A 27,557-nucleotide genomic window follows, 5' to 3' on the forward strand; every position below is an offset into this window, starting at 1 on the left:
GTGAAATTCCGAACATACCGTCCAAGTGTCAACAACCACTGTACACCCATGACTACATCTATACATCTGAAGTGAAGCAACCCATGTAGGATCCATGAAATAAAGGTACTACACATGTCCATACCATCATCCCACACAAACCACCTGTAGGACATAAAATGCTCCTGCTGCTCTCCTCTGATATAAGTGCCATATAATCTTAATATCTGGAGCAACATACTATAATCCCTATAAGATGCTGTATCAAATGAATCAACACCTGGATCCCAAATAAAACTAATCCACATCCATCTGTCATGAAGAGACAATGATAGTAAGAGGCATCCTCAATACCGTCTATCTCTACAGCCACTGTGAAACTCTCACACCTGTGATAACCATCCCCAACAACACACCTGCTAATCCATGCATCATCCTTCCCCCATGATCCTGGATGAAGTCTCTGTGTCAAGGAGATGAAAAACTCTGACAGTCACTGCTCATCATAACGGTTGATTGTTTGCTGATCCCGCAAACAATCCATCCCAAACTGCTGGATCAGGTGCCTGCAATTAATAACTCTATCCTCTGAAGATGGGAGAGCACTATCGCAACACGGATAGTATAAGTCCCGAACCAACTCACATCTGCGAGCCATCCAATCATCTACAACCGAACAAAAAGAGAAATGAAGTGCATTCCTTGTGAGGTAATCTAAATGGACTCCCATAGGCTCACTCAATGGCTCTGTGTCATAATCTTGTCCATCAAACTCATCATCACTCCCACTGCTCTCAAACCATGAATCCGAAGACAACTCATATGTCTGAGATCCAAAATCCAAAATACACCTCAATCAAGCATTGTGGCTCTGCGGTGAAACATACTGGTTTCCCTCGTTAGCTATAAGAGGTGTAAAAGAAGATTTGCTTTCCAGAGAAGGAAACAAGTCAATAGGAGTATCATACTCCCAACCAGCTGACAAATTGTGCTAGTCGCCTATGAAAACAATGATGGAGTAATATCGTGAGTCAAATCACAACTCTCTGGTGAATTTCGCAGTGTCACAGTAGAACACTATACTGTATCTGTCGCTGATGATGTCTGTGCCACTCTCAATCTATCAGAAAGCTCCTCCAATCTGGAGTTCGCTTCCTGAAGGGACAACTGGGTATCCTCCCATGCAACAACAGTCGCCTCAAGCTCCTGAGAGAGGATATCAACTTCCTCCTCTTCCCTCAACAAAGCACCATAACTAATAAAATCCCTCTGAAGAAGATAATCTCGGTCAGCCACTAACTGTAAATACTCATGCTTTAGTATCCCAATGGCTCCATAAAGAGCATGAAACTTTGGTAAGGAAAAATCACTGCTGCCCTGCTCATCAATCATGAGGGTGCTCCAACTATGTGTAGCCAACAACTGGCCAGCGACATCAAAATGCTCAATAACTGTGTTTATACTCCTGTCATCAACCTTGAGTTGTCCAATCAGGTGATGAGGAGTCCGAGAATGTTGGCTCTCCTGTAGCTGTACAAACTCAAAATCTACATTGTGGAAAGAAGTTGTATCTGTATCCTGTACCTCTCTGTAGTCAACATCGTGTATGCACTCGGCCATGGATACAACCTCATCCAAAGTACTGCTGCTCTGTGCCTCTGAGAACACCACATCCATCAATGATGATACTGCTGAAAATACACTGTCATCACTCTCTTCTGCATCCCATGTGTCCGCACAACCCACTAGCTCACGATCCTGGGGTCCAGTGCTACTAGGAGAACATACTGGGCTGGATTCTAAGGTCTGATCTATAAAATCAGAATCATCATGATATGAGTTCTCAACATTCAAAGCATCATTGGTACCTGAATTTTGAATACCTTCATGTGACAGCCCATTGGCACCATCTTGTACAAGTGTAGACATTGATACCTCAAGCTGATGCAAAGGTACCTCACTGCTGTCATGAAAATCAGAATTGCTAACCTCTAAATTAGTCTTGTCCCACTCATTGGAACTTGAGGGCACCAAAACATTCTTATGTAGAGGTATATTACCCTTAAATGAAAGTTCTCTGTCCATTCCTCATTCCTGCACCCTTGATTCTTCTTTCCTTCTTTGCCACTAATCTGAACTTGTAGCTACCAAGTTATCTTCGTCTGCTCCAGGTACACCCATAAATTGTGTGAAGGAAAGGAGCTCACGTATCATCTTAGGAAGAGAACAATACTGATGATAGCTGCTCATAATTGTATCATTAAATATCTTGGCAGGAGGCATCCTACTTTTACGTGTTGGAGAAGATGAAACTTTTGAGTGCCCAATTTTAGTTCTAGCCATGGTATTTATTTGTAACTAAATTAATATCCCAATGGATCCCGGAGGTCGAAATAAAGTTTGTTCTCAACAATTTTGGGACTTTAGCCAGTGTATTGTCTTACCAGCTGTCAACTGTAAGCATAAATGTGTAGGCTGGCAACTACCCAGTTGCTGATATGAATTATCAAAACCTTTTATCAAATACCCAAATGCTGGAATGAATTATCAAAACTTTTTATCAACTACCCAGATGCCAAAATGAATTATCAAAACCTTTTATCCATTACCCAAATGCTGAAATGAATTGTCAAAACTTTTTATCCAGTACCCAGATGTGACAATTTCTCATTAACCCTACAGGCTGGCAGGATGTAGGCTCTGATATCACTGAAAGATCCCCAATCCCAGATACCAAGACAATACTGTTTTTGTTTGAATTGAATCTTTGACCAACGGTTTAAAGCTCTCAATGGTATTTCTAGAAATCTGTTTTTTTTTTCTGATTTTTCTACCTTTTCTCAATTTTTTTCGATTTTTGGGAATATAAATAATTGCATAAAAGATAGCAAACAGATTCCAACTATGAAAGGTAAATACATAACAAGAAATTAATCAATATTGTAATCTGAAACAGTACATACCTCGAATAAGCCAGCAAACTGATGTTTATTTCAGAATGGAATTAATGCAAAGATTCAGTGCTGTCTTACAATAATGAAATAATGCCAGCTATAGGAGAATGCTTGGTGTGAGTCGAGAACCTGAGGAAAACTCTGCCTCAAACCCTCCAATACCAGTCTAAACACAATGGTGTCCAATGCAAGAGGAAAACGCCTCCAATAACCTCACATGAGCTGCCCAGAGAGAACGCACAAGCTGAAATAGGTAGCTGCCCCTACTGAAACTCCTCAATATTGCCAATATGTGCATTCCAGTACAAGTTCAACCTCTTCCTCTATCAATCTAAGTGCAAAAAAGAACAACTTCAATCACCAATTCCTTGTTGAGGTTTGCGTCCCAACAATCCAGACTTGAGGGTTTCGTTCCAAGCCACTAAATCGCTCCACCAGTGCAATTTCAAGTTTCACAAGTTTCAAATGTCAAAAGATAATGAGAAATTAGGTCTCCATCTCCTTATATCCCCTTCCAAGTGCAAATCGAACCCTAAAAGGGAAATTACACTTTGCACTTTAAACAAAATATAATAAAATAACATTTTCCCAATTAAAGGCATCCAGACTATAGGAAAAACACTACTTTATTAAAATGTCATAACTCATAGCACCAAAAAGCCTCTAGATAGTGAAGATAGTTTATAATAATTTGAGACCTTTCCAATGAGCTATCACACACAGGCATACACGCCCAAATTATTCAGTTATCCCCTTATTACTCCGAAATGGCTATATAAATAGCCTTATTATATTTTATTTAATTACTAACTTAGGAAATATTAAAATATTTCCCTTTATGCTTCTGAAAGCCCAAATCAACCAAATAATCATGCAACTAACCATGTCACCCATTTGTGACTGATACCAGACAAGATGGGTCAACTGGCAGTCCCTTCCCTAAAATCTAGGGATGCTCCTAGAAACTAGGGAACACACCCTGTCGTCCTGAAACTGAAACCATCTGAAAGTTCATGAATAACTTCATGAATGGCAACTGTCACGACCTCCTAAAATTTAGGGATATCCCCTAAAATCTAGGAACTGCTCCAAACTGGCTCCAAACTGCCTGTAAAGCCAAAAACCAGTCACTATATGCAATGAATGAGTCCCAATCAACCTCTGCTAGCCTACGAGACTCCAATGATAGGCCAACTCCTCCATCTCTGATGTCCATTCTAGAAAGGGGACATGACACAAAGTGCTAAGGGGTAGAGACCAAGAAACTTTGAAGTCACTCAAGGAAAACCTCCAGTGAGCATAGAATTGATAGAAATTATATGTAGATCAGTGTTGGACCAAATGAAACTTTGAGATTGGAGATATGGTTTTCTTGAGATTACACCATGCAAACAATTTTCTCTCAAGATATGTGGAGTTGAGAAGGTCAAGCCTCACTTCTATGAGCCTTATAGGATTAGATGAAAGACTGGAGAGGTTGCATATGAGCTTGATTTTCCAAAGCACAATAGGATTCATAATGTTTTTCATGTTTTATGCCTCAAAAGAGCACTTGGACAACATATCACTTGCTTAGTAGAGTTGCCTCTTTTGGATGATGAAGTAAAGTTGATCTTGATTTCAAAGGTGACCATTGATACCAAAGTGATGAAATTGAGGAATAGGAGCATAATAGAATATTTGATGCACATGAAGAATCTCCCAATTGAAGACGCTACATGGAGTGGAGAGGAGACACTTGAACAATACTTCCTATAGGCTAAAGGATAAAGTTAGAGAAATAGTTTAATAACAACATTTTGAGTTAGTCTTGATAATATTAATGGAAAACATAGTAACGAGACAATTTAAATATTATTATAATTAATTAGATAAATTGGGCCATCTAAATGGGACACAATAAGGCCCTTTGTAATGTTCTATTAAAATATGTTTAAGTAAACACTTTTGGAGGGAAATGGGAATTCAAAAATTGGGTGCTAAAAGGGAGTCTATAGTAGAGAAGCAATGGCTCAAAAGATCATCCAATTTATGAAATCAAAAACCCCTTTTTATTTGATAGCTTTAGCACTTGTGTTCATTTATTTCTTTTAAGGACGAAAATCCTCGGAGCGCAGAGATTTGGAGGACAAAAGCCCTCTTGGTTTTCAAGCAAGAGTAAAGGATGAAAACCCTTTGTTCTTTAAGGCAGTTTCTCCCATGAATTGCAGTTGTGCAGAGAAGATATCAGCTTATTTTCAATTTCCAATTTGCTTCAATACCCTATCATTGTGATAAACCTTTACAACAGTAATTTGTATCAGCAATTATTATATTTATAACAATAGCTTGCAATACAATTTTGGTGTTGATTCTAGATACAAAAAATATTATATTCATCGTGTTGCTTGTGTCTATCATATCTTAGTAGTCTTGCTCATTGTTGTAGTAAATTTGAGTTGGATCTTTGTTGGTGTTGGAAATAAGCCACACCCGGACCGACGATGGACTAGTCCAAGAGGGGCCAGTAGCTCAGTGGTAAAGCACTCCAGCAGCGTATGGAAGGTCCTAGGTTTGAGTCCTAGCTGGTCCATGTCTCAACATGGTATCAGAGCCAGGTCCAGGCTAGGAGCCCCAAGCACACGAGAGGTATGGCTTAAGGGGGGGTGTTGGTGTTGGAAATAAGCCACACCGGACCAACGATGGACTAGTCCAAGAGGGGCCAGTAGCTCAGTGGTAGAGCACTCCAGCAGCGTATGGAAGGTCCTAGGTTCGAGTCCTAGCTGGTCCATGTCTCAACAGTCTTTGCCATTGCTTCCATTTATCAGTTATTTTAAACAATGTATGCCTAAGAGTTTGAACTGTAACTTTGATATTTATATCAGGATTTTATAATTGCTCTCAACTTGCTGCAATAATAATGATGTTGATATGACAAGGGTTTCAATAATAAATATCGCTGTTTAAATGATCCTATTAGAAATTCTGCATATTTTAAGTATTAAGTAGATAGAAATCTCAAACAATCATAGGGTTCTTAATAATACTAAAAAGGGACATTACAAATTCATTTTGCCACTAACCAAACAGTAGAATCAAATGGATCATCCATATTTGCAATAACCAAAATTCATTTTTCCACTACTACTTGGTTAAAGTAGTCGTTGGTTCTACTCATGGAGGAAACGTGGCAGTGTTGAAGGAAGAATGATTTATCTTGAAAAGACAATACACATGGAAGCCACAAGGAAATTTAGACTGATTGTGCTGAATTTAATTATCAACATCCTCTCATCTTACTTTACCTCCATTATTAGAACATTGACAACAAACCCTCAATTTGTGACCTCATGTGAGTGAATACTTAACAGATGGTATATGTGTCCAAGCTGCTGCTTATGGAATTTTAAATTGCTAATACAGTCAGGGTTATGAATTCTATGAAATATACAATCCCCTTAAGAAACATTGGGGTGTCTCTTGTGTTAGATGAGCTGAAACAAAACTTGGGAATAATTTTGTTTGAATTATTAAGAAATTGACTGATATCTTGTCAGATTTAGCATCTTTAAAAGCCACATTGGCAATCTTGTTGGATACTAGTGTGTGTAGTCAATAATTCTTTGACATAGTATTTCTACCATCAATATCTGCTGGCAGACAAACTAAGCATGACCAGAACATTGTTGTACCAATTAGGATAAAGTCTATGCATATTTGTATTGTTTGCCACCTTGCAGTGTTTGAGAGGGTGACATTCCCAATTTGAATTTCATCACCTCCTGGGAACCATTATTATGCTTCTGGCTATAATGTCCATGTGTTGGCATGATTCGAACTAGATACGTGCAGCATTTGTCTTTGACACTGGCCTTAGTTCTTATGATGTCGGTTGGGTGATTCAAGAGGTAGAGACGATCTTCTGTTTTTATGTAGGCCGTAACAAATACCCTAAAAGATTATAGCATAAATCACTTAAATTTTATTACTATGTAAAATAGTAAATAATGATCACCACCCACATTGGTTAAATTTTATGAACTTATGAGGCATTACATGCTCCTTAATTTTTTTGACAATGTTGACATCTTCAAATGCTAAATCCCAGCACAAAGGTTTCATAAAATATGGTCACTTTGCAATTTAACCAAAAATAGAAAACCCTGAGGCACAAAATTTTGATTCTTCAGCAAAACAATAGAGCTTCCAACCTTCGATGGGTACTACAGTAAAGACTTGCTTCCTTCTGTTCGACAAAATCTCGCAAATTCTTAATTGTTTTTACTCTTCCCACTTATAGTGTACTGATAAAGTAGAAAAATAACTTAGAGGGAACAAACAAGAATAACACATATCAGCTTTGTAAATCTAAACATGCCTGTTTAGGGAAAATGTCTCTCCTGGGCACTGTCTCTTCAAATTGCTGCACATAGAATGATACAGAATAAGCATATATTTCGACATAATTCAAATTTGAAAATTATAGGCATGCGAAAATGAAGTAATTCTGAATTCAATATTTTCAGATTGGTTCCAAGTTCCAACATAAATTTTGCAGATGGAGTATTTTCTAATGTAGCTTGCAAAGGACAGGATATAAAACACTTACTAGCCCACCATCCCCAGTGTTGTCTTCTTCGACAATGTTAATCATCAAAGAAAACAAATCACTTCCATTTTTTTTGCCTGTTTTGCTATCCATTCTCTTTTGTTTTGTTGACAACTTGTTTCTTCCACTTACATCCACATTTGAGATACCCAGATTATCATGTGAATCTGATGCAACAGTTGAAGTGAATGTATCTTCAACCTCTGAGCTCTGATACGTATCTGGAGGCTCCTCAAACACCTCTTCCAAGGTACCATCTGCAGGTGTATCATGGTACTTACTCAGTTCTTGGACCGGAGGTGATGCCAATTTTTTCCAAGCCTGTCAAAAATGTGCAATCTACAGGATAACTTAAAACTACATATTACAAGTTTGCATAAAGCTAAGGCTTCAAATGTAATTTCAGAATACCTGAGAATAAATTTATCAAAGATTTGTAGAATGATGTTAAATAATTATAAATCAAAGTAGGAACTAATGTTTAAACCAAAAGAGACAAACACCTTAAGAACATGAGCATTATGAATTTCATGAAAAATGCAATGTAAGGCTGTACCTGTCCTACATCAAACTAATTTTTTTAGAGCATGCAAAAAAATGAATTGAATATATATATGGACAAATACAACAAAAACATCATTAGTTGTAGTTGTTAAAGATATTACAACTAAAATTTGATTCTTAATTTTCAAATAGCATTTTGCTTTTCTGCATCAAACAACGAATGTGCTCATAATGTATACTTATTGAAGATTCCACAGCATGCGAAACATTAACAAAGTGAATATGCAATTAACAATAAAGCGTTTTGGATATAAGTTCTCCTATGGCACATTAATTACATGTCATCTATTAAACATCATAAATCATTTCACTTTCAGAGTCTTACGTTTGCTATTATCTTCTACTGAAACATATATAGAACTCCTTGTACAACTATGTCAGGCATATCTTTACTTTGTCTGATAAATACTTGACGCAATTATAAACAACACCTTGTAATCTGTATGCCAAGAGGATTCCAGGAATCAACACAATAAATTGCACAATTCAATGTCTTATAGAAAAAAATTATTTAATAGAAATTATTAAGTACAAATAACATCCATCAATTCACACATTGAGACATAGCTATAGAACTCAAATCAAAATTTAATAGTCTGAAAGTTCTAAACAGAAATGATGAATACAAAGCATTTTTTTTTTAACAAATACCAAAGAAGTGGCCCCTATAGAGTTTGTTGAAATTGGCACTAGGTGGTGCCATAGCAATTAGCACTAGGCACTAATGTACATGGTCACTATCACTTCTTCCAAAATTGAGTCTAAAAGGGATTTGAAAAGGGATGGTTTTCAGTTAAGACATTATGACATTTAAGAACATATATACCAATATTGATCAAAAAAGTTGTTTTAAATAAGCTTGTTCTCCTTTGCAATAATCATTTAGTTTTATATAGAGTATAAATTAAGAGATTGGCGAGACCCAAAAAGTTATTTTAAATAAGCTTGTTCTCCTTTGCAATAGTTATTTGGTTTCATTTGCACCATAGACTAAATTATTGGTGATATACTGACTGACTTGAAAGCTGAAACTCGCTAACAAATTTCAGGGGAGTACTTCCATGACTCTTGTAAAAATCAACAGGATGCTTGCTAACTTGTAAGTTAAAATCGGTTGGTGAGCCACCTGTCCACAATTTCAGGTGAGTACTTGCTGTAAAACTTGTGAAAATTGTTGAGTTTGCAACAATAGCTCATCTAGTGTAATGTCCCCTTTTGGGAGGACACTAAATTTTGCCCAATATACTTGTAGAATTATTGCAGTTACGCATATTCAGTCTGCTGTAGTTGTTGTCCTCATTTTTGTTTTCAAAAATGAAGGACCACTACGGTAAAAATTTTATGAAAAATTGAAATTTTTACTCTATGGCACACTTCCCGAGGCAGAATTTCGACTAATCCTTGGACTGGCTTGATCCTCAGTCCATTCTCGAACTACGTTTCGAATTTCGTCCAATTCTGGGTTCGTTTGCTATGCCTTTCCTTCAATTTCGGGTTTTAAAACCCAGACTGCAGGTGGAGAATTTTCTTCAAACTGCAAGTTTTAATGATATTCATTGTTATGGTCTTTGTAGGGGAATTTTTGATCAATTACATGTGCACTTTTATTTTAAATATGTCACTTGTAATTTATTTTAAGTTTTCCCTTTGTTGTTTTTATCTTTTTATTGTTTTTTGGTCATTTTTAGTTAAAATAGGGATTTTTTGGCTCAACTGCAAGTAAACTTGCAGTTTGTTCAAAAAACCCCTACTTTAATGGTTTTTACATGTAATAGGGATTTTAAATCCCCATTACATATGTGCAAGTGTTTTTAACTTGTTGTAGGGATTTTATTTCCCTTTTACAAGTATTTTTAAACTTGCAGTTTGCTCCAAAAAACCCGATTTTGACATGAAAGTGCATTTTTGACAATTTTAAACTTGTCATTTGTCCAAAAGAACCCGATTTTGGCTTGATGAGTGAAAAAGTGAAAAATTAAACTTGCTATTTGTCTTAAAAAACCCGATTTTGACATGAAAGTGGGAAAAGTGAAAATCGAACTTGTTATTTTCTCTCTAAAACCCAATTTGCTTCATTTTGGACAAATCGAACTTGTCATGTGTCTCCCAAAACCCGATTTTCATGCAAAATTGATTTGTTGAAGATTTTTTAGAGAAGGAAGGCGTTTTTGCTTCTACCCTATTTTCATGCAATCATCAACATCTTTCATGCCAAATGGAGGTTATATTGACTGGTTTTTGGAGCTAAATCAGCAAAAACGTGGTTCTTTAAACCCACATTTTGGGTGCTTTTTACTTCATAAATTTGCACACTCCTAAATCGTTTTGCCCTTTCCTACTAAGGCGTGGAGGGTGAGAGGTTTTTCACACCATTTGAGGATGCCGTTGGAGTTTATTATGGTGGCCACGTGATTTCCTTTGGCCACGTTTTCTCCCTTTGGCAGCGTTTTCAATCATTTGGCATCATTATTTCTTCTTCTACCTTAGGCGTTTTGCTTGGGTGCACACTCTCATTGGCATTTTGGTCCTCCAAGTTTAAGATTGCTGCTATATTTGGGGCATTTTTACAAAAAACGTGATAAGGGTTTGATATTCCGGATTGCTCCTTTTCACCGGTTTTGCTTCTTCATTTCAAGAATTGTTGCATTATTGGAGAAGTATTTTGCATTTTTAAGAAAGGTATGTTCTCCTTCCTTTCTTCTCTTCATTTTGTTATTTTCTTGTTTTCTTTATTTTTCATTATTAGTTGCATTTTTGGCATGTGATGTTCTTCCCCAAAAATTTGGTTTTCGTGAAAGAAATCTTCCCCTTGAAATGCAATTGTTGAATTGCATTGTTCTTCTCAAAATTCCCTCTTAACTTGTATTCGGGATTTTTAATCTCGATTACAAGTTCGCTGGAAATTTTTGTTCTTCCCCTACAATTAAGGAATTTTATCATTTTTGGTTAAAATTCCAAGCTTGAAAAGTGTGAAATACCCCTCCCTTGCAAATTCGGGTTTTAAAAACCGGATTGCATGTTGAAGAGTTCTTCCCATTTTCATAAAAATGACTTTCCCGGATATTCCTGTTTTTATTCATTCACGTTCCCCATATCCGTACTTTCCATTTCCATCATTTCCCGCAAGTCAAAATCCCATTTTTCGTCCATTTCTCCATTTTCGAATTTACAAGTGTGTATTCGGGTTTTAAAACCCCGATTGCATGTGTGTCCTTTCCAACTTGTATACTTGCGAAAATTCTCCCAAGATCCGAAATTGGTCAAAGTCAAGATTTTCCCATTTCTACATATCTCCCTTCTTCCTCTCACAAAACCGTGAAATTCAGAGATCAAAGTTTTACTCATTTGAAGAAGGAAGAATGATATTTGCAGCTGATTATGATGTTGCCTTAACTCTTTTAAGTCTTCATCACAGCATTCCAGGTTCACAATCAATGTCAGATTTGCCGGCATCGCCCACTCCAAAGAAAATGAAATACAAATATGACAAATACCAAAATGAGGTTGCACCTTTCTAGGTTTCTTCTCCTTTGGATCGCATCAAGGACACGGAAATAGGGCACGTTGATATGGCATAATTCATCAATAGGGTAGAAGATCCACAGGATAACAACTTGCAGCGGCTGTTGGACAGCCATATTCATCATGCATCTTCTTTCCCAGTAGCTGCCCTAGAACCTGAGTTTGTTCTTGCATGTGCCCATCATTTTGACAAAGAGTCAAGAGTCATCAAAAATGATGATGGTGAAGCTATAATTCGAATTGATGCGGATACAATCGAGAAGGTCTTCAAAATACCTCCTGCACCTATTTATATGGAAATCACCAAAGAAAGTGCAGCAGAGTATTATGTGAAAAGGGAAAAAGATTGCAAGCGACACATCAATAGGTGCATCCAAGAGCCACGTCCTTCCTTCTCAAGATGGGCAAAGTTGTACCGTTGTGATTTCAAGTGGGAGATAGGAGACACCATCACTCTTCTCAGCAGGATGATGGGCCTTGAGCACTCTAATGTCTTTGAGCCATGGATGTATCAATTCATTATGTTCATACGGTAGTCGCATCACATTTCATGGGGTGAAATCATCAGCGATGCTTTGTGCGAACAACTTGCAGCAGTTCCTACCACTATGACCTTCTTCATGAATTCTTATTTGGTATATTTAGCAGCGTCACTTAGACACTTTCCAGGTCTTTCTACCAAGGGTGATCGCTCGCTTATACCAGTTTGGAAATATTTTGACCAGTTGCCATTGAAACCTAGCAGACTGCATTTCAGAAGAGTCCAAGATGCATTCTTCAGATATTTCATGTGTCAGTTTGACGTGGATCTCAGAAACAAAAGAGTATCAGATGAGGCATGGGTCAAGGTGTTTGAGTATGGGTATTTATTCCTACAATTTCCCACCTTCACCTATATGAGGATTGGATGCTATGATAGACAGCCATACATGCTTCCAAGATACCCAACCGATAAGATAATTCTTATGGAGTTGGGAAGACAGATCATTGTTGTTCATACTTTTCAATCTGCTAGACACAAGGTTGGAATGGGGATCTCTAGCACAAACCCATTGAAAATTGGTCGATACTCCCTTGTCACATTTGTGAAGGCTAAGGCCATGGAGGCTGAATTGCAGGAAATCAAGCTTAAGAGGTTCAAACCTAGAGCTGATTTTGATTATAGAGGTATGAAGGAGAAGATCAAGAAATCCTTTGTGCATGTTCATCGCATTGAAGACATCTGGGTAGATCTCCGCACGGAAGCCGAAGTTCTGAAGATGGATTACTGCAGGCTCACTGTTGAGCAAATTGTTGACTTGAACTTGGCGGATATCCCACAAGGGATGATCGATGCCGGGCATATACTTGATCTTGAATACATTTCATGAAGGGTTGAGGAAGCTCCACTTCCTTTGATCCAATGGTCACACAAGGAGTGCGTCTCCATCCTTGACAGATTTCAGCCTATCTTGGCCAACACTAACGCATGGCTGAAAAGTAATGCTGTTAGACTTATCAAAATCAAGGTTGGTAAAGAAGATGATTCTACAGGGCCTCTTGGACGGAAGTCTGAGATTCAGATTGATAATAAGGAGGGTGCTTCATCTTCAGGCACAAGGATCAAGTTATGAGTTAGTCGTGCAATAGTGCTTCCTCCTAAGGAGACGACTACTCGTGGGAAGGAGAAATCACGGTTCCATGTTCGGGTGATCGATCTGGATAATCCAGAAGAGGGGCAACAATCTGACGATGCGTCCAGGTCTCTAGTTTCAGACTCGCCTCACGAGGTCATTCCTCCAGTTTCCATTGAGACGCCTCTTTCTCCTCCCGATTTGCTCGTAGATGAGTCTCCTCAGAATGCAGTTCCCATTTCAGCATACGAGCCTTCTCCTGATCAACAACGAGAAAGTGTGTTGAAAGTTCCTGAAGATAATCCCACTTGCATTCAGTTATCAGAAATTGATACTTCCACTTCTGGTTTTGAAGAATTCATGAGGCAATCTTCATGTCCATTGGTAACTGAGCAAACCGTGGTCGCTATTCAAACAGATATTCCTCCCAGGGTGACCACGGTAATTCAAACAGAAACTGCTTCTCCTTTGCCTACGGCTGCTACTGGAAGTGAGTTGATGACTTTGCCTCCATGGCTTAGTTCTTTCACCCCGAAAAGAAAGAAGCAAAAGATCTCACCTGATGCCTTTGACTACCAACAACTTAAACAGTCCAGATCCAAAGTTGCTAAGAAGGCGAAGACTATCTCTAGGGTAACTGTTGATAGCAACAAGATGAAAGTAGCTGAAATTGTGGAACCTATTGCAGATAAACCACTTGATGAAATGTCAGCTGCTGATTATAAGGTCACAAGGGTAGAATTGGGCAAGCAAACACATGAGGTCATTAAACATGATGCTCAGTTTTCTGTTGCTTCACTAGTGCAGAGGTGTGACGATCTTCTTGCAAAGAAAGACAAGCTAGAAGAAGAAAACCGACAGCTCATGGCAGCCATTCATAAAATCACAAAACCTGCTGCTGAAGGGAGTAACTCCATAGGTTCTTCTGGTTCCCAAGAATCTATTCGTGGAGTGGAAAGAGCTGCTCAGAAAGTACAAGCATTGGATTCCTGGGTTGATCAGCTTCATGATCAATGTATACAAGTGGTAAAAGACATTTTTCAAATAATGTTTAAGTTGGAAACCATTGAGGAGAAACTGGATCAGACTTCTAACACTTTCAAAAAGAATCTGGAAAGTGTTGAGAAAAGTCTGGCAATTTGGCGTACCATGCCCCAACAACAGCTGAGTATTTTGCAGGAGCACGCCATCATCTCTTCCAGGGTCATATACTTGGAATTTGAGGAACTCATGGAAAACAAGACCCTTGTTCTTAAATCCCTCATTGAGGAGATCAGTGATGCAAGGAGATTCCGAGATGAAGTCTATCGAGGTATTGTCTCACATTGTGAAAGGGCCTCTTGCAATATAGTAAGTTAGGATGGAGAGCTGATTCCAGAAGAAGAGGTTCTTGCTGATTTACAGATGAGGATTCATAATGAATGGAGGAGTGAACAATTCTCGGCAGCTTCAATTCAAGCATTGACGAAACACCAAGCCTTTTTGCATGAGATCCAGTCTATCCTGGATAAAGACAATTCCGCACTCCGCCGCTGTCACGACACTATTGTGAAGACTATGGTTGTTGCTAAGAACACCCATGAACCGAATCCCGAGGAACTACAAGCGAGCATCCGGAAATTTCAAAGATTCGTGTCTTCACAAAATGCAACTTAAGTGTTTTTCAACACTTAGTTGAATTTTCCCTCTTTTGTAATCTTTAGTTGTAATTTTGTTTTGACAAGTTACATGTAAAAGTATTTTTGTAAAACGCAAGTTACACATTACTTGCACTTTTGTAATTACATGTAAGGCAACTACAAGTTGTGTCCAATTAGGACTGTAGTTGGAATAAGCCTTAGTTAGTTAGAGTAACTCTTAGTTAATTAATGAAGTCTCAGTTATTTATTGAATGAGTCTTGGTGGTTGAGAGAATCTCTCAAGTTAGTTAGGATCCTCCCACATTTTTCTCAAGGCTCCTCCTCTATAAATACTTGAGAGGTCCATTGTAAATATATCTTTTGGAAAGCAAGCAAAAACTTTGCCAAATTTACAGCAAGAAGTCTTTGAGCTAATGTATGTGAATTGAAGGTTTTGAAGAATAAGAAAGAAGGATTACTCAAGTTTTGAGTCTTTGAGCTACATGTTTGAGTTTGAATCTTTTTATTTCTTCTATGCAAAGTGTTTCTAAAGGAGCTTAGTCCAATCTGATTTGAAGTCTTTGAGCTGCAAGTAGAGAAGATTAACTAAAATAGGAAACCCTCTTGAAGGAGCAGCAAGTCTTTGAGCTTGTGTCTATTCTTGAGGAAAAATTACTGTTTGATAAGAAATAGCAGCAAGTCTTTGAGCTTGCATTAGTTCTTGTCTTTGTGTTGAAAGAATAGATTATTTCAGTCTTTGAGCTGTTATCTTTCATTCGTTGTAAAATTTAGTATAGCAAAGGGTAGATAGGACTTCCAATAGTCAAGTCTTTGAGCTTGATATTGCTGTCCCGTCCCGAAGGAAGTGATGGAAGTCTTTGCGCTTTCAGGAAACTTCATTTCCTTTCTCTCATTTCACTTGAAAGTAGTTACTGCTATTCATTTTCAATTGCTATCCTTTTCTATGAAGAGAAAAGGATATTGTCTTTCTTGAAGAAAGAAGAAAGATTGCTATTCCATCCCATTTTATTTTCCAAGTTGTAGTTAGATAGGGGGAGCCTTCCCTTAATTAGGAGAGTTTTTACTCGTGTGCTGTGGTTGAAACCACAATTTTGTATATTTCCCCAAGTGTACAAAATTTTCAACCAACAGTAGTAATTTGGACAGATTCAATTAGATGTTGTTTCGCTCTTTAAAAGCACAGGTTTGCTGTTTATATCAATCCGATCTGCTACCTATACTCAGATATATATGTGTGTATGAGAATCAAGTCTGATTCTCTAGTTATTGATTTAATGTTTCCTCTTCTTTTCCTTCAATGCCTGCTTTATTATAGTTTGTAGATTTGTATTTGTGTTCTGATTTCTTTGATAAATGTTCATATCATTCTTCCATATTTTCTTATAATTATGATTTAGGTCTGCTCCTGAATATTTTTTTAACGGTTCAGATATTTTGTTCTATTCCATGGATCCTACCTTGTCAAATGAAATCTTCTCCACTTTATATCCTCCAATGTGAGGGAGACTCACACCTCTTCTTAATGGTCACAACCTTTCACAATTACCACCCTTCAAAATGGTCACAACCTTTCATCATTGCTGCCCCTTTGAAAGAGTCAATTCCTTATTTTCTTCCCATTAATGCTTCCTTAATTCCTTTGCTCCCTTCTTTCTTCCTTCTTCCCTTTTTTTTTTCCAAATGAAGTTCTCTTCTCTCCCTTTTATATCTCATGTTTGAGGGAGTCACAACTTTTCATTTCATGCCTTTTGACCATTCATTAAACTTAACTAAATTTTAATTATATTAATTTTTTATATTTTATCATTATAATTTTAATTTTGCCTCTAGATCTTGGCAAAATCTCACAATTATTTATTAATAGATCCTATTTCAACAAGGGCACATTACAATCCACCCTTCCCAAAATTGCTTGTCCTCAAGCAATATAGGTTTCTAAGAGCTGAATAAATCAATCCTTGGAGATTCGTATTTCTTCTTTAATTTGGTTGACCCAACGCTTGCACCATACTATGGATATCTCTGTGTTAAAGCTTGGGTGATCTTAACATGTATTGAGATGAGGATTTGAAGCATGACACACATCTATGACCTCAAATGCAACCTATATCCTTCTACTTATTCACATATCCAATACATATCAAGTATGAACCAAACACAGAGCACACACATAAAAACGTGAAGTATACACATGAATATACGCAAACATAAAGCATACACATAAATATATGCAATCATGGAGTATAAAAGCAAATACACATGTTGTCAGATCCTTCTTTTTTTTTCTTGAGCTTGAAAGTGGGCATAATCCCATCTTTCCTCTTGAGCCAGAAAGTGGGCCTAACCCCAATCTTTCCTCTTGAGCCAAAAAGTGGGGCTAACCCCAATCTTTCTACTCCTATTCCAATTTGAGCCAGAAAGTGGGCCTAACCTCAATCCTTCTGCTCCCAATCCATTCCGAGCTAGAAAGTGGGCCTAACCCCAATCCTTCTGCTCCTAATCCATTTCGAGTCAGAAAGTGGGGCTAACCACAATCCTTCTGCTCCTAATCCATTTCGTGTCAGAAAGTGGGCCTAACTTGTTAATGTTTATATCAGATTTGAATATAGGATCTTTTAAATCTTATTAATGCAATTTCCACTTCTTATATCAATATAAGGATTCATTTGTATATCAATTAATTTAACATGAACTGCTATACAATGATCAATTAAAACTGATATTAATCTTATTGCAATTTTACATGAAAATAGAATCAATTAATATATTAAATTTCCAACAGCAAATTGCCTGCAATATTCTGGGAGGTAGTCGATATTGTTTCTGCACTATAATTATTCTGTACATCCACAATACGATTGTCTCCCTCCTTATATAAGGAGAGAGACATGCCTTCGTAGAGGCATGCCTCTACGTGGATCATGTCCACGTAGAGACATGTCTCTACAGAGACATGTCTCTCGGCCGTGTAAGAACACGCCGATACGTAATGCAATGTAGTCGATAATTATTGGTAACCAATTTGCATTTGTTACATTGTTAGTATGATTGCTAAAGGCACATAATCTGATCGATAGTAAATATTGATAAGCATATGATTAAATGTATTTTGATATAATCAAATTAAGTATATGTGTATATTTAATATTGTATAGTATACATTATTAAATATATACATATGATTAATTCATAATCATATTTCAAGATTAATATTTAAGCAAGAATCTTATTAAATACATAATGCAAATAATGGATTAATACTTGTAGAGGATAGATATTAAATGCTTAAGGCCGATAGACCATTTAAGCATTTGATTTCATCGATTAATATTATCTAACCGAAGCTACAAAACAATAACACTCCCTCTTAGCTAGGGAGGATTAATTCTATCCAAAACATAGTAGATCCAATAATATCACCTCACCGTGATATCTGAGAGATATGGCATGTACACAAATATCAAGTCACATAATATTTTCCACGACTCTCATAAATATATATATATATATATATCCATAGACTATTGTATGTGCACTGGCATCACGTTACATGATACCTATCATAGGGATATAAATCATGGCATATCCATGAATATTACGTCACATAATATCCATCATGATTATCTCAACTATTATGGTTATCCATTGATATCAAGTCTCATGATACCCACCATAATATCTACAGAGATGTTAACTATCATGACATGTTCATAGATATCAAGTCTCATGATATCCAACATGATAGTGATGTTAAATATTGCAAAGTCGTCACTTTACAATATCAACCATATACAAGTGTTCATTTTGAAAAATCTTCATCTTTCAAAAATGTTCACAGGACCCAAGCAGTCATGGAGTCTCACACATGACAAAGGGTTTACACATTAAACACCTTTTAGTACAACAAAATTTAAATAATTTAGATTTTATTCTCAAATTAACTTATATTTCCAACCATACCAAGTTTATCCTGGAAGTGCTCGACCTTTGTCTTGGATAGAGGTTTGGTGAGAATGTCTGCAGTCTGTTCGCCTGTACTAACATACTTTAGCTGAATCACATTCCTTTCAACCATGTCTCTAACATAGTGATAAGGAATCTCAATGTGTTTAGACCTGTCATGAAACACTAGATTTACTGAAAGCTTTATACAACTCTGGTTGTCACAATGGATGATAGTAGGATTCAAAGGTTGTCCAAACAACCCCACAAGGAGTTTCCTTAGCCATACTACTTCCCTTGCTCCCATGGAAGCTACAACATACTCGGCTTCTGTAGAACTCTGTGCTACTGAGGATTGTTTCCTATTGATCCAAGAAATCATAGCTGATCCTAGGCTAAAACATCACCCTGATGTGCTCTTCCTGTCTACCACACTTCCAACCCAATCCGAATCAGTGTAACCATGAAGATCTAGATCAACATTAGTATATTTAAGATCATACCTGTTGTGACCATTTCACACATCGCCCCATTAAAATGGGGACCCTCTTTTTTTGCTTTTGGTTTTGCCTGTTCTTCTCTCTGCTTTAGGATTTTGATTAAATGAGTGAGTCGTCTGGATTAGGGTTAAGCCTTAGCGTGGCCTTTTGATATTTTCAAGCCGAGTCCAGTCTAATTTTGAAAGATTATTGAGCATCCTCGCTGAGATTGCAATTTTGAATTAGCTTGAGCCTGCCAGGAAGTCAAGTTTGTCTCAGGATGGGTCCAGTTAAGATTTTGAGGGCAATTTCAAGTTAGGTTTAAAAGTGTTAGCATTTCAATGATTAAATTATGTAATTCTGTCCGGGTGAATTTTGACCAAATTTTGGAAAGTTTACTAACTTGCCCCTGGCCTTGGAAATGGCCTAATTTTGCCTTGTCAAGTGATTGAAGATCAAAAATGTGGATATTTTGTCCTGCAGAGGTGAAATCGCCCCTGTCCCTCACCCAGGGACCAGGGTGAAAATGACATTTTGGTACATATTGGTTATTGACTTGTTTAAATTGTTTTATGCAGGGTCTCCAGAAGGACAAATTGGACGTAAATTGAATATTTTGAAGATTTCAAAGACTCAAAAATGATGAATTTTGAAGATTCAAGGCAAGTTCGCTCCTGTCCCTCTCCCAAGGACCAGTGCGATTTTCCTCAAGCACATCTCCTTGGACATTTTTGGATTTTGACTCTTGGTCATAGCTTGCAAAATGATGATATCTTTCCCAGCAAAGGAGAATTGAGATGAAAATTGTGAAGATCTGACCCTAAGGAACAAAATCGCTCCTGTCCCTCACTGAAGGACCGGAGCTTGTTTTTCAGAATTGCACTGCCCTTGCAGGACTAAGACAAATTTTTGATTGGAAGAGGTCAAGGAGGGCACGTTTTGTCCATTGAATATAATTTGAGCGACCAACTAGTAAGGAAATATGCTAAAATGACAAAATCACTCCTATCCCTCACTGAAGGACCAGAGCTTGAATTCCTAAATTGCATTGTCCTCACCAGATTTAAATGATTTCGCGATTTGAGGAGGACAAGGAAAGTTCGTTTTGCTTATTGAATATAACTTGAGCCATCTACAAAGTTGAAAATCAACCCAAGTTGCAATGGGCGCTCCTGTCCTTGACCAAGGGACCAAAGCGAATTTCAAAGATAGCTCCTGTCCCTCTCCCAGGGACCAGAGCGATTTTCCCTCAAGACAATTTTTGGACCAAGGTAAAGCGAATTCCAAGCCTAAGATGAAGGAAAGAAGGCACAATCAACCCGTTGAAGATAATTTCGAAGGTTGCAAAATGCAAAGTAAGCCCATAATGGCCAAGGCGCTCCTGTCCCTCTCCAAGGGACCAGAGCGATCTCCTCATAAGGCAAATTTCCCACAAAGTTAAAACGAATCTCATGTTTTGGATGAGTAAAGGAAGGCCTAATCGCTCCATTGAAGACAAATTTGAAAGTTGGCAAAATACAAGTGAGCCTATAAATGCAAGATCGCTCCTGTCCCTCTCCAAGGGACCAGGGTGAAATATAGATTGTCCAGCCTTCCTCTCCGAATTTGGACAAGTCCGAGCCTAGGTGCATGATGGAGATGATATTAGGAATGCTTCGAAGAAGAACAAAGTTGCGAAGACCACGAGAACTTGATGGAATTGGTTAAGGCGCTCCTGTCCCTCTCCAAGGGACCAGAGCGAAATATTCAAGTATGCCTAATTTTAAGAGGCCACTTTCGTTTCAAACATTCAAGATGGAGTAAGCAATAACATTTTACGCCTTGAAGACAATTTGATATCAATATGATTGAGGATTTGCGCCATGGACTAAAGTTCGCTCCTGTCCTTCACTGGAGGACCAGGGCGATTTCTATTAAACTAGTCATTTCCTTCCAAAACCATATCAAGGCGAAGTCATGCAAGGTCTGAAATGTCTTTAGGAAGATGATGAATAAGGGATTAACGTCAAAAGTCAACAAATTCAAGCTCAAATGCAAAGTTCGCTCCTGTCCTTCACTGGAGGACCAGGGCGAAAATGGTTCTAAGGGGCATTCGTCCAAAAATTGAATGGATCAAACTCGAAATATTCAAGTAAAATGCCATTTTGGGCGTCCAGGATGAAGTGTTGAACGTGAAAAACAAGAATTAAAAGGCTAAAATGCATGAGGCGCTCCTGTCCCTCACCAAGGGACCAGAGCGATATTATTGATGTCCCAAATATCTCCCATGCTAGGCGCTAACACTTTTTGAATTGCATTAAATGCCAAATTCGATAGAACTTTGAAATATTTTTTTAAAATTGGCATTTAATGAGTTCGCATAAGGCATTTAATAATTGAATTTAGCCTTTTTTTAAAAAATCGAAATTCAATTGCAAAGGCATTTAATTAATTAATTAAATTATTAAATGAAAGGCGTGCGCTTGGAGTTTTTTTTAATATTTTATAAAGGTCGGCCTCCTTTCTATTTAATTTTGTTTATTACTTGCTACATTTCCACCAAGTCGGCCTATGGGAGAGTATAATGGTGAGCACCTATATAAGAAAGGTACTTTGAGCGATTTTAATCCATCATTCATTCATTTGTTCGAATGCGATTTGGAGAAGCCATAGAAGGAGCGAAATCTCATCCAAGGAGAGGTGCGAAATCTCAATCCAAGAGGGAGTGCGAACTTTGTTGGAGGTAGAGCGAATTGTTCCTCAAGACGTTGAAAACCCACAAGGTGGTGAAGTTGATGAAGGAGGCGCCTTTGCTAGAAGATTTCGATCTTCATTTTGCCTAGCAAATTCCTTAATTTTTGCATCTTTTTTTAGAGCTAGTTCTCCAAGAAAGGTATGGTGAAGATCTTCCTAGCCCAATTTTGAAATTTTGAATTTCCAATTGCACAATCGTCATATTTAGGAAATGATAATTCAAAGATTTATCATGAAGTTTCCTAACTTTAAAGCTTAAACTTAATCTATATTTTTACGTTCCAAGGTATATTGCTCATTATGAAATGTTGTGTAGGTGTCGAGATGGCGACCCCAAAGCCAGGAGCATCCACCAGCCGTCCAGCCCTCATGAAGGAAGATCAAAGGAATGAAGAAATATTCTGTGATCCTCATGAAATACGATGTAATGGATTCTCCTTTGTTCATCTTCATATGGTGAAGTTTTTGTTTTAGTGATAGAGCCCTGCTAGTATTGTTTATTTCATACATGCTTTCTAATGTTGAGAACATTTTGAATGCTGTATCTAAATTGAAGATTATAGGTACTATGTGATCCTTGACTGCGTCTACTAACAGCTTCATGGTCTTATTCTTGTTCTTTATCCATTGTCTCTTCTCATCTTCTTCATCCGGTATAGTTCTTTCCTTTTCTACAAAGGCTTCTAACTCTTGCTCTCTTAATGTGATCATAATTCTGAATTTCCATGAGACAAAGTTAGAGGAGCCTTCAAGACGATCCTCAAATCTAACACCATTGGCCATTAGGAGAAGAGTATGTGTTTTGAATAAATTCAAATGATAAATTCTGACTGCCTTTAGACTCAAATCTGATTGGATCTTCCTTAGACTAGCTCTCATACCATGTTAATGTTTATATTAGATTTGAATATAGGATCTTTTAAATCTTATTAATGCAATTTCCAGTTCTTATATCAATATAAGGATTCCTTTGCATATCAATTAATTTAACATGAACTGCTGTACAATGATCAATTAAAACTGATATTAATCTTACTGCAATTTTACATGAAAATAGAATCAATTAATATATTAAATTTCCAACAGCAAATGGCCTACAATATTCTGGGAGGCAGCCGATATTGTTTCTCCAGTGTAATTATTTTGTACATCCACAATACGATTGTCTCCCTCCTTATATAAGGAGAGAGACATGCCTTCATAGAGGCATGCCTCTACATGGATCATGTCCACGTAGAGACATGTCTCTCGGCCGTGTAAGAACATGCCGATACGTAATGTAATGCAGTTGATAATTATTGGTAACCAATTTGCATTTGTTACAATGTTAATATGACTTGCTAAACGCACATAATCTGATTGATAGTAAATATCGATAAGCATATGATTAAATGTTATTTGATATAATCAAATTAATTATATGTGTATATTTAATAATGTATAGTTATACATTATTAAATATATACATATGATTAATTCATAATCATATTTCATTTTAATATTTAAGCAAGAATCTTATTAAATACATAATGCAAATAATGGATTAATACTTGTAGAGGATAGATATCAAATGCTTAAGGCCGATAGGCCAATTAAGCATTTGATTTCATTGATTAGAATTATCTGACGGAAGCTACAAAACATTAACATAACCCCAATCCTTTTGTTCCTAATCCATTTCGAGTTAGAAAGTGGGCCTAACCCCAATCTTTCTGCTCTTGTATGCTCATTGATGTGTTGTAAACTTTCTCAAGTACGCTTCAAACATTTGCTTAATATGTCCCATAGATCTTGAGGAAGTAAGGGAGCCATAATTACTAGATTGGCTCCTCCAAAAAGCTCCATTTATTTATTGTCCCTTCTTCTTTTGCTTGGATGTTTTTTAGATCCTCCTTATCATGCCTTGTTTCCTTACTTGGATTTCCATTTGTTTCACCATCGAACATTACCTCTATATTATGTAATTGGCTTTCTTCCATTCTCTTTTGATAGCCCCTAAAGCTCGTTGACTTAATTGCATTAATTAATTTCTCTCAAGCTGGCAAGAACATGCTCTGATACCACTTGTAATGTCCCATTTTGGGAGGACAATAAATTTTGCCCAATATACTTGTAGAATTATTGCAGTTATGCATATTCAGTCTGCTGTAGTAATTTGGACAGATTCAATTAGATGTTGTTTCGCTCTTCAAATGCACAGGTCTGCTGTGTATATCAATCCGATCTGCTACCTATACTTAGATATATATGTGTGTATGAGAATCCTTTCTATTCCATCAAGTCTGATTCTCTAGTTATTGATTTAATGTTTCCTCTTCTTTTCCTTCGATGCCTACTTTATTATTGTTTGTAGATTTGTATTTGTGTTCTGATCTCTTTGATAAATGTTCATATCATTCTTCTATATTTTCTTATAATTATGATTTAGGTCTGCTCCTGAATATGAATTTAACGCTTCAGATATTTTGTTCTATTCCATGGATCCTACCTTCTCAAATGAAAACCTCACTTTATATCCTCCAATGTGAGGGAGACTCACACCTCTTCTTATTGGTCACAACCTTTCACAACTACCACCCTTCGAAACGGTCACAACCTTTCATCATTGCTGCCCCTTTGAAAGAGTCAATTCCTTATTTTCTTCCCATTAATGCTTCCTTAATTCCTTTGCTCCCTTCTTTCTTCCTTTTTCCCTTTTTTTTTCCAAATGAAGTTCTCTTCTCTCCCTTTTATATCTCATGTTTGAGGGAGTCACAACTTGTCATTTCATGCCTTTTGACCATTCATTAAACTTAACTAAATTTTAATTATATTAATTTTTATATTTATTCTTTTTTATTTTATTATTATTATTTATTAATAAATCCTATTTCAACAAGGGGACATTACATCTAGTGACAGATAATGACAGGTTGTGGTAAAAAAATAGATTAAAAGCCTCTTTTTTTGCATTTTCTCCATATTTTTCAGCTTTCAACATTTGATAAGATTCTATTGATCTGAAGGTGATTTCAACTGCTCCTAACTAGTTGTAGACTGGTTTAACAAATTTATTAACTATATTTGAGAGATAGGTAACTGTTGTTTTTATTTTCTGATATTTTCCATTCCTTTCTTTCCTCTTATGTTCTAGCATATCTAGGATGATCATTTCAACTATATTTGAGAGTTGTAGATTGGTTTAGCAAATTTATTGACTATATTTGAGAGATGGGTAACTGTTGAGACATGGACCAGCTAGGACTCGAACCTAGGACCTTCCATAACGCTGTTGGAGTGCTCTACCACTGAGCTACTGGCCCCTCTTGGACCAGTCCATCGTCGGTCCGGGTGTGGCTTATTTCCACCACCAACCCCCCCCCTTAGGCCACACCACTTGTGTGCTTGGGGCTTGTCATGTCCCCTCCTTGATCGTTATATATATCCTAAATGAAGCAATTATTATTATTAATTAATATAATAATTAACAACGAATGACTATTTGAAATTTATTTATTAAATATTATTATTTAATTAGTATATATTAATATTATAAACATAATTTATATATATTATTAAATATGAAGATTATTTATTAGTGTCATTCTAGCAAATTACTATTATTAATAGTAATATATTTGTAAATGAATCGATTATATTAAAAGAAATACGATTCCTTGACAAAATAAATCGGTTTAGTTAAACACCGATTAAGAGCAGCCATATGAAACGATGCATATATGTCTTACACAACCGACTCACTAAGAATCACTGACGTGGCCAAGAAATACATTGACTATTTTCAACGGAAGATAAGGAGGGGATTAGTAATTAAAGATTACCATAAAGAAGTTTGGATAACATTGATAATAATGAAATCAAAGACTTACTTTGTAAAAGTTCGGGTTACTATTATTTCCATTAAATAAGAAGGCACTGATTTGAATTAAGAAAGTTGTAATGGCAGTTATTACTAATATTTACTAATCGGTATCTAAGAATACGTGACCATTCAGGTAGGGGTTTAGTGAATGGTTGTGTTTTTTGTTTGGAGTTAAGATATGGCATATATATTATTATTGTAAATTCAGTTTGATGGGGATAGAGAGTTTGTGCCATAGATCAGATCATATGAGAACTGTTATTAGTTTATAGGCAGTAACATCCTTATTCTTGGTGGTATGCAAGGGAATGGCTTAATACGTATGCTTAATCTATAAAGTCCGATAATGTTTTCAGGCAGAATTTAATACTAATATTAATATTGACTGCAATACGTATGACAATGATTCTCAATTTTCATATGCACTGGCAGACCAGATCTGACACATGTCAGATCTGTCTGCCCTCAAAGTCATTATGTATAGTATAGTAGGCAATGGGTATTAATAACTTATATAATAGGTAATATATAAATATTTTGATAATATAATTTAATTTATTAATTTATTTATATTCAAATCAGATAATAATAATAGATTTATACATGATATTGATATCAGCAACATATATATATATATATATAGACTTACTTGACATTCTGTCATGTCCCCTCGATCGTTATATATATAATCTAAACAAAGCAATTATTATTATAAATTAATATAATAATTACCAACAAATAATTATTTGAAATTTCTTTATTTATTAAATATTATTATTTAATTAATATTTATTAATAATAATATTCTAGAAATATTCAAATTAAAAAATAAATTATATTTAATATTATTATAAACATGATTCATATATTATAAATAATAAACATAATTTACATATTATAAACACATTTATATATTTAAAATAATAAATATATAATTGTGAAGATCGGGGAACATTACACAAAGACTTTATTCATGTGATGAAGCTGACTCCTAATCAGAATAACATATGAGTGAAATTAATAAAGAAGATAATAGTTAACATTAAGGAGACAGCACGATAGAGGAAAAATAAAGATTTACGGACAATAATAAAGATATATATGTATATTACAGGTTTACACGTGAAGGAATAGATATTGGTGTGAAGCATATATGATTTCCTTATTAATGGTGTAGTACTTAATAACTTACAAAACTAAGCAATTCGTAAGAATTAAAATTAATGCAAGGAAACCACGTTAAAAGGTCAAAGTTAATACATTGTTTATTGTAAGGAGGTGTGGTTTCTAAGAGAAGAGGTACTTTCGATTAAGTTATTGAAACATTAATACAAGAGTGGCGACTGTATGAAGAGACGTGTCTTTTCGATAGAAGAAACATATAAATATTGATTAAAAATGGAGTTCAGTGTGGAGAGTATAGGAATTAAAAAAAATAAGAATATATTTTATAGAGTGGATTTGTGATAGGGAAGAAAACACGAATCAGACCAGATTAGAACTATTATTAAGTACAAGCAGTAACATCCCTGTTCTTGGTGGTATGCATATGAATGTGTCTGATATGAATGCTTAATATATATAACCCAATAATGCTTTATGCATAATTTAATAATAATACTAATTGCAAAATGTATTATATAATTTCATAACAATGGAAGACCAGACCTAACATTTGTCA

General features: G+C 36.2%; 1 protein-coding gene across 5 annotated transcripts in view; it reads right to left on the reverse strand.

The window, feature by feature from the left end:
- Window positions 1-27,557, reverse strand: part of LOC131039328 (MAP3K epsilon protein kinase 1) — a 354,450-nt gene that overhangs the window by 119,096 nt on the left and 207,797 nt on the right. For all 5 annotated transcript variants that reach the window (XM_057972039.2, XM_057972037.2, XM_057972038.2 and 2 more), the window contains 2 exons: window positions 7,522-7,842; window positions 7,291-7,335 (listed from right to left, as the gene is read on the reverse strand). In XM_057972039.2, coding sequence (XP_057828022.2) covers window positions 7,291-7,335; window positions 7,522-7,842 — 366 coding nt within the window. The remainder of the gene's footprint in view (window positions 1-7,290; window positions 7,336-7,521; window positions 7,843-27,557) is intronic.

Source organism: Cryptomeria japonica, chromosome 9 (genome assembly GCF_030272615.1).
Source record: "Cryptomeria japonica chromosome 9, Sugi_1.0, whole genome shotgun sequence".
NCBI classification, from domain to species: domain Eukaryota; kingdom Viridiplantae; phylum Streptophyta; class Pinopsida; order Cupressales; family Cupressaceae; genus Cryptomeria; species Cryptomeria japonica.